Raw genomic sequence first — 9,000 nt, forward strand, 5'->3', positions numbered from 1 at the left:
ATCCCTCATATCAAGGAGCTGTATGTTTTAAGCAGGACATATTTGTAGTATTCAATTATAAACATTTATTTACATCTATTTATATGTTTTAAAAATAACTCTGCTCTTTTTGAACAGAGAGAAAAAGCAGAGAAGTACTCCTGCTCTTAAAGCCTGGCTGCCTGACCCGAACCCGACTACATGTATCAGTTTCGGGTCAGGTTTATATTCTGTGTCCAGCATTCGGACTCGGGTCTGGTTTGGGTTGGCTGTAGTCGGGTTTTGTTTTGTATTGTTTGCTTTTTAATCTATGTTTTGATGCAATTTTCTTTCTGTAATAATAAGATATTTGATATTTTTGGGTCGGGTCAGGCATGAAAAAAAATTGAAGGACTTAGGCCTGGGTCGGGTTCAGGTTGGCTGTGGTTGGGTTTTAATTTTATACCCGAGCCAGGCTTTACCTGCTCTATCAGGATTGCCAATGAATGAGAACTCTGCAATGACAATACTGAATGCCTGGTCATGTTCTTATTGCTGTCTCCACTGAAGGGAAGTAAGGTGGAACTCCCTGTATCGTTTGGCACGATGTCCATTTCAGATATCAGGGAAGTTACTCTGATACACATCTTACGAGCAAAGTATTAAGAATTTCAACTTCAAGATTTTTAATGTTTGACAATTATTCCCAGGAAGAATGGGAATATGTAATTATGTTTCCATATATGAAAAAGCACAAGACGCGGCTCCTTTAATAATCTAATATAAATAAATATTCAGGCTTGGAGTTTCCTCCATGGGCACAATCTGGAAGTTAGATCCAAAAATGTGCCCAATATTACGACCATTTTGCTGATGTCAAGTTACTCTGAAGTATCCTTCTAATCTCTTTAGAATGTATTTCACCTTAAAATGGTCGTAATTCAGTGCAAACAATCAGAGCCCACGGAAAGTATCGAAGCAACATCAGTTTTTTTCCCTAAGTCTGAAAATATAAGTTTCAACTTATTTAACCATTGTTCATACACATTGGGCCCAGCATGTTTAAGAGCCTGCAATTGGGACGGTTTTTAATTTTTAACGTGACTTATACTTCCGCCAGAAAAGTCCATTCAAAGAAACAGAAAATACAGAGCAGACCTCAGTGAGGCTAGATTTTTAAAAACCTCAAAAATTGCAATTAAAAGACCAGAGGAATGACTTCATTTCCTGCTGCACCTGAAAATCTGGTTGCAGTGTTAACTGACGCCCCAAACAAGCACAATGGAGAATACTCGCATTTGACAGCCATGGGGTGGCATGTCCAATTTTGTGGGAAGAGATTTGTTTGAATGACGGTTTGATGGATGAACGTAAAAGATTACAGGTATATCTGGGTGCCTATATGGAAAAAACTACAGGCCTCACAGTTTCCTAAAAATACTGACTGGAAAATGTCTGGTTAGAATGTGGAACAAGCTACGACATGGAGTATTTGAAAGAAATAGCATAGATGGGGAAGCTCGATAAGTACATGAGGGAGAAAGGAATAGAAGGAAATGCTGGTAGGGTTAGATGAAGTAGAGTGGAAAGAAGAGTATAAAAGCTGGCTCAGAACAGTTGGACTGAATGGCCTGTTTCTGTGCTGTAAATTCTATGTAAAAAATCTTATTGGGGTACATGCTCACCAGGCTGTGGCTCTCATTACCGTATTAGAAAATGGAATGCTTTGTGGGTTCTTTTCGCACTTAGACCCAGTACAGGCCAAGCACAGAAGTACAAGGATCTACCTAAATTGCCTTGATAGCATCTAAACATCAGCTTCAGAGCTACAGCTGCTGATATACCAGCCCCTTTTTCTCGATTCTCATTCCTTGCAACCTCTTAAAGCACAAATCATTGTAACACAATTACTGGATTTACACAGTTTTCATAAAAGGGATTCTGATGTTGAAAGTTACCATGCTATAGTATTAATTATTAAATCAGTATGTCAGATGACGTTGTGATACTGTGCTTCTTCTGTTCTACCTGAAATTGACAAGACTCTGTCTTTATTCCTTTGTTTCTTATAGAACATAGAACATAGAACATTACAGCGCAGTACAGGCCCTTCGGCCCTCGATGTTGCGCATAACACTGCAACCAGATTTTCAGGTGCAGCAGGAAATGAAGTCATTCCTCTGGTCTTTTAATTGCAATTTTTGAGGTTTTTAAAAATCTAGCCTCACTGAGGTCTGCTCTGTATTTTCTGTTTCTTTGAATGGACTTATTGATTATGTCATGGTCTAATTGAGAACTCCAATGGATGCTCATACTGAATACAGAACATCCCAGATAAACTACCCTGTAATAATTCACTATGGGACAATTCCCCTTGCTACTGACTACTCCTTCTCATCTGTTTAGCCTTTTAAGTCCTCAAAAGCCCTCTCTTGCTTTTAAAAGCTTTAGGCTCATCAAACTAAGGTGGCCTGAAAGAAACTTTAGCATTTTTATAAATTAAAGGTCACAGGGTGACAGAAACAGTGAGTAATAAATGCCATTCTGTTGTCATCTGCATCTTTTATTTTTCACTTTTATCTTAAATGAAACATGTAATATGCTGGTGATGGAGCAGACGGAACATCTGGGCTTTTAAGCCCAATTGTTTTCATTTTGAATCTTCAGTTTTCCAGAGACTTTCTTTCCTTTTGTTAAGCTCTTGAAAAACAAATTAATGATATATGACTGATGTAATGGAGCAGGATAGGGAAGACAAAAATATAATTAAACATCTAAATAATTTTGTGAGTGGTCTCTGAATTAATTATGCTCTCGCAAAGTGTCAAAGACGGAATTCTCATCAAGTCCTTTTCAAACAAAATTTTGTTGCAGTTGCCATCAAGTGGCTCTAGGATCCTGCAAACGTCAGGCAGTTAGTCGACAGGACCAGCCTCGAGAGTAAGCTGCATATACCAAGAGGAGGATGAGTCAAGTGATAAGTCTATTTGAACAGTCTCAGGTAGAACAGGGCTGAAGGAAATCAGAAGCACAGAAACACTGCGCTGTAGTCACAGTGTCTTGAAGTCATTCAGGATCAATATCTCCGACAACATAAGAAGGAAAGACCCAAACCTGGCATAATAGTCAGGAGCTTGAGAAGCTCAATGAAGCAAAAGTCAAACACACCAAGGACGATGGACAGAAGTACAGACCTAGAGACCAAGAAAGATTAGCGACTGAGAAAATTGAAAGCAGAAAGAATGAGCAAAACAAAAACAGGAGACGACTTGTAGACTAAGTGGGTAGGGACACAAATTAACAGTGAAAATTGTATTGCACTCATGATCTATGCTGATGTGACAGTAGCTACCACTGGTTAAAGTTAATGGGGAATACACACTTTCTGCATTGTAATCTGCTGTCATCAGTTCCACTTCAGCAATCTGTACTTTTATCATTTGCAACTTTTAAATCACAGGCCATATTCTGTATTTACTCTTTCTGGCTCTATGATATTCTAATCTGTTCATATTTGTTGAAGGTACATCTGCTCTTCGTTTATTTCTGGAGTTTATTGCCTTTGTCATTGTAACACAAAAATGTAGGTTGCACTCTGCTGCTTTCATTGACGCCTTGACATCTTGACGAGAATAATGTTCATTTTGTGAACCATTAGCATAGCAGAATTCCTCAGAAATCAATAGTTATTTCTCAATAAGCTTACAATAATGATAACATAAATTTTTCAGTGTGCATAATATCAGGTGTAAATGACAGGAGTCACTGGCTGAACAGATGGTACTGGCTTCAAATATTACTCATATAATGAACTCTGCATGTAATTAAGAAACCTTACAGAACATTCTAATCCTAAAACCACTCAAGCTTCCCTTTTACACTTCAATAAACCCTTTGATAGATCTGAGCCAATAATTCACACCTGTATATCCAGTATTCCATACCTAACCTATCTAAATTCTGATTATAGTCCAGCCTGTAACTTAGTTCCACATCTATTATTTATTCAATGTATTGAAGTCATCTGCACTCCTCGATTAAATTCCAACCTGTAACTATATTTTTAATCACTACGTTAAGATGTTAGCATGGCTGTCAAAACCAAAAAGCTCAACAAATTTGTGTAAACCATTAAAACAAGGCAAACCGTGGAGATGGAGGATGAAGGAAAGGAAATAAAAACAAGAAATGCTGGAAATACTCAGCAGGTCTGGCAGCATCTGTGGAGAAAGAAGCAGAGTTAACATTTCAGGTCAGTGGCCTTTCATCAGAACTGGCAAATGCCAGTTGCCAGTTCTGAAGAAAGGGTCACTGACCTGCAACGGTAACTCTGCTTCTCTCTCCACAGATGCTGCCAGACCTGCTGAGTATTTCCAGCATTTCTTGTTTTTATTTCAGATTTCCAGCATCCGCAGTATTTTGCTTTTATTTTGATGACGGAAAGGACTTGCATTAGACTCGCTATGCAACTTGACAGAAACATGGCAAATTAAACATGAAGAAGTGTAAATGTGCACTATAAGGAAAGAATGGATATAATTAAATTGAAAGAGACTTAGAAAGGGTTTTGGGGAAGAGTCTAAAGGCATGTCTTTCAATAGGTTAACTATGTGGTGGAGCAATTATAAAAACAAAGAATGACACGTACATATGCATCAAACAGAGAGCAGCAACAGAACGGATTAGAAATTTAAAGAAAGGTTATAAGGAAAAACAAAACAAACTCATTTTGTGTATTGTTTATAAAGAATGCAGTTAGGGCAGAATCTCAAAGCTAAATAATAAATGGTATAGATTAAATAAACTGGAAATATTACTTCAAATTAAGACAGGGTAGGACCAGAGGTCATACATGTAAATGAGTGAAAAGCAAATTGAAAACGTGTGTATTAGGGGAAAACAAATCTTAGGAGTATCTGGAAGGTCAAAATAGTCGTAACAAAAGCCGCTTGAGGTCTAATGGATGAGTCGAGGTACAAGAGCTTTGATGGGCAGGAACTGCTTATGAATCCTTGGCTGTTCTCATCTACTCGAAATTCAAATCTCAGAGTGAATAAAATTGCTTATAGAGGACTTTAAATGAATTACCTGGATTAAGTGTGGACTAAAAGAAAGTTAATATCAGTTCAAAGCTAGTTTAATTATTCCTACAGATCATGTTTACTACAGAGACTTAAATTTTAAGTTTATACAGGGAATGAGGTTAAAATAAATTATTTAGCACAAAATACTATGAAAGTTAAAGCTTACATAAGACATCAATATTTCCAGATCAAACCTGACCTTAATGAACAACTCGATCTTGGGATCCTCGGCCATTCTCTCCCTGCAGTATTCTGTAACCTACCCACACAAACTCAGCTGCTGCGCTGGACGGTGAGTCCCGAACTTTCGTGTTTGGTTTCTTAAGCACCTATCTCAGACCACACCCCGTCAGCTCGGAGGAAGATTGAAGCCTTTCAGCAGAAGCTGAGCACGGTTCCGGAAGTATTCTCTCTCTCTCTCTTTGCCTGTTGGATCAGTAAAATTTCATCTCTCTGTCTTTTCATAAAAGTGTAGAAATGGAGGCGATCTTCTCTCTACAGTCAAACACACCAATTTTGTTTCTAGTTGCTTAGTGCAGTTTATACAACCTATTACCCAGAAACTGAGGTGTGGAAGGGACTAGCGAATAGTTTCTCTCCTCCCAAGTGGTGTTGATCTCTTTTATATAACGAATGACTTGTTAATAGAGCTGAACATAAGGATTGTGGAAGTGATGATGACGGATTTTTGAGGGGGGTTTAATCTGATCAAATATTTACTATAGACCACACACATGTACATGCATACTTACAATTATGTTTGAAGTAAAAACAAGTTGACCAAATACTTTTTTTTCTCTACTCATTAATGGGATGTTGGGGTGTCACTGGTAAGTCCAGCATTTAGTTTAGAGATACAGCACTGAAACAGGCCCTTCGGCCCACCGAGTCTGTGCCGACCATCAACCACCCATTTATACTAATCCTACACTAATCCCATATTCCTACCACATCCACACCTGTCCCTATATTTCCCCTACCACCTACCTATACTAGGGGCAACTTATAATGGCCAATTAACCTATCAACCTGCAAGTCTTTTGGCATGCGGGAGGAAACCGGAGCACCCGGAGGAAACCCACGCAGACACAGGGAGAACTTGCAAACTCCACACAGGCAGTACCCAGAATTGAACCCGGGTTGCTGGAGCTGTGAGGCTGCGGTGCTAACCACTGCGCCACTGTGCCGCCCTTTTATTGCCCATCTCCATAACTGTTATTGAAAAGGTGGTGGCGAGACACTTTCTTAAACACAACAGTGAGGCTTTCCAGAGGACAGTACATCTTGAGTTACACATAGGCCAGATTTCCTCCCTAAAGCATTTGGGTGTTAACAACAATCCATTAGTTATGTGGTCACCATACCCAAACTCATGTATTAACTGAATTTAAATTCCCCAGCTCTTGTGGGATTTGAACTCTGGTCTGCTGCTGTGTTAGGGCTGGTAACTCACTAGTCCAGTGCCATAGTCACTGCTACTCTACCCTTGAGGGGGTAGCGTGCTGTAAATTGCTTTCCTTTTGTGTTCTTTACTGAGTAGAATGTCAGTCAACAAGGAGTTATGGGCAACATGAGTGCAAGTAGGTATACGAGGGCAGGAAAGTGAGAGAACTGTAACTATGAATGATCTGTTTTTCCCTGCCTTGTGTTGAGGCAGTTTGCCACAATGTGAGAGCAGATTTGCCAATCCAACAGTATCCGGGAAGTATTCATCCCATCAGCCCATGATGGCATTCCAATCAACTGTGTTTATTCAGTATTATTTCCAAAAAGGCTATTAATGCAGTAAAATAACACAGCCCATTACTCACAGGGTTAGTTCAAATTTTGAATTCCAACTCCTGCCGTCGAAGGTTAAATTCATTTGTGCTTGAATTTACAGAGTGGTTTTAATCCCATGATGTTTAACCACCCTTGTGCTTTTTAAAACAATTCAAAAGGTTGTTATGAAAGCAGAATTTGCAGCAAATGTTAGTTGGTGTTTGTGATCACACTCTGGATTCTGAGCCCAGTAGTAATAACAAGCCTCACTTCAGTGTGGTAAAGAAAGAACTTACATTTAAGTAGCACCTTTCATGACCTCAAGATATCCCAAAGTCTTTTATAGCCAATGAAGTACTTTTGAAGTGCTGTCACTATTATGGAAATGTGACAGGAATTTGTGCACAGCAAGATCCCACGAACAACAATGTGAGAATGAGCAGATGATCTCTCTGTCCTGGGATTGCTGCAGTGTTCCAGTGAACATCAACGCAAGCTCGAGGAACAGCATCTCATCTACCGATTAGGCACACTACAGCCTGCCGGACTGAACATTGAGTTCAATAATTTCAGAGCATGACAGCCCCCCACTTTACTTTCATTTTTAGTCATTTTTAGTTATTTTTTCTTCCTTTTTTTTTGCATTCCTTTTTACATTTTTTACAATCTTTTTTTGCATTTATTTCATTTCATCTTAGTTTGTTCAGTTTGCTTACCCACTGTTTTTTTCAGGTTCCTCAGTGATCTGTTATAGTTGGTTGAGGGAGTGATGTTGGCCAGGATACCAGGGAGAACTCCCCTGCCTATCCTAACAGAAGTTTTTTAATGAGATAGTATTGCAATGTCAGAGACTGTCAGTTGGAAGAGGTGTAATTTGACTCAGCTACCTGCTGCAAGTGAAATGGAGCAAGCAGTGCTGGGTAATGCTGCCAGCTGTGCCCCCTCTTTTGGTTAAGGCAAAATAGATTTCTGCATAGCTCAGTGCGGTCCAAATATCAGTTCAATTTTAACATTAGCAAAGTGTGTAGGACAGTTGCTTATTTCTTAGCACAAAACTTTTTTTAATTTCCAAAATATACTTTATTCATAAAAATCTGTAAAAAATACATTACAAAACAGTTTCAAACAGCACCAAGTCAAACAATACAAAGAGTGCAAAGGAGATCAGTTTCCTTCAATACAGGAGTGAGTTGCCTCACAACTCTTCCATTTCATTTTACATGCCATGTACATTTTACAGCAAACAAATATTTTCCGGATACAGTTCGAGGGGTTTCCCATGGATCCAGCCCCTCAGTTCAGCTTGGTGGGGGGACCTTACACAGTGGTCTTTCCCCATTGAGCCTTTGCTGTGGCTGCCCCAAGCTTTAGTGCGTCCCTCAGCATGTAGTCCTGGACTTGGAATGTGCCAGTCTGCAACATTCGGTCGTGGACAACTCTTTGCACTGGAAAACCAGCATGTTTCGGGCAGACCAAAGGGCATCTTTCACCGAATTGATAGTCCTCCAGCAGCAGTTGATGTTTATCTCAGTGTGCGTCCCTGGGAACAGCCCGTAGAGCACAGACTCCTGTGTTACAGAACTGCTTGGAATGAACCTCGACAAAAACCACTGCATCTCTTTCCACACCTGCTTTGCAAAGACACATTCCAGAAGGAGGTGGGCAACCATCTCTTCCCCACCACAGCCACCTCAAGGGCTTTGTGCGGAGGGGCTGAGACTTTGGACCTGCAGGAAGGATCTGACGGGGAGGGCTCTTCTCACCACTAGCCAAGCTACATCTTGGTGCTTGCTTGAAAGTTCTGGTGATGAGGCATTCCACCAAATAACTTTGGCAGTCTGCTCGGGTAACCATCCGACAGGATCCACCATCTCTTTTTCCTGTAGGGCTTTGAGGACATTCCGTGCAGACCACTGCCTGATGGATTGGTGGTCAAAGGTGTTTTTCCGCAGAAACCTTTCCACGAAGGATAGGTGCTACGGCACAGTCCAACTGGATGGACCGTTCTGCAGCAATGTGACCAGACCCATCCTTTGCAACACCGGGGACGGATAGAACCTCAGCACGTAGTGACATTTGGAGTTTACGTACTGGAGATCTATACACAGCTTGATGCAGTCACACACAAAGGTAGTCATCAGGATGAGGGCGATGTTGGGTACATTTTTCCCGCCCATATCCAGAGTTTTGAACATTG

General features: G+C 40.2%; 1 protein-coding gene across 1 annotated transcript in view; it reads right to left on the reverse strand.

Annotated features, from left to right (window-relative positions):
- Nucleotides 1–5,277, reverse strand: part of LOC137347771 (chloride intracellular channel protein 4-like) — a 31,563-nt gene extending 26,286 nt beyond the window's left edge. The window contains exon 1 of the mRNA XM_068012726.1: nucleotides 5,242–5,277. Within this exon, the coding sequence (XP_067868827.1) occupies nucleotides 5,242–5,277 (36 nt within the window). The remainder of the gene's footprint in view (nucleotides 1–5,241) is intronic.
- Between the last annotated feature and the right edge of the window lie 3,723 nt (nucleotides 5,278–9,000).

The sequence above is a fragment of the Heterodontus francisci genome, chromosome 32, assembly GCF_036365525.1.
Source record: "Heterodontus francisci isolate sHetFra1 chromosome 32, sHetFra1.hap1, whole genome shotgun sequence".
Taxonomy (NCBI): Eukaryota; Metazoa; Chordata; class Chondrichthyes; order Heterodontiformes; family Heterodontidae; genus Heterodontus; species Heterodontus francisci.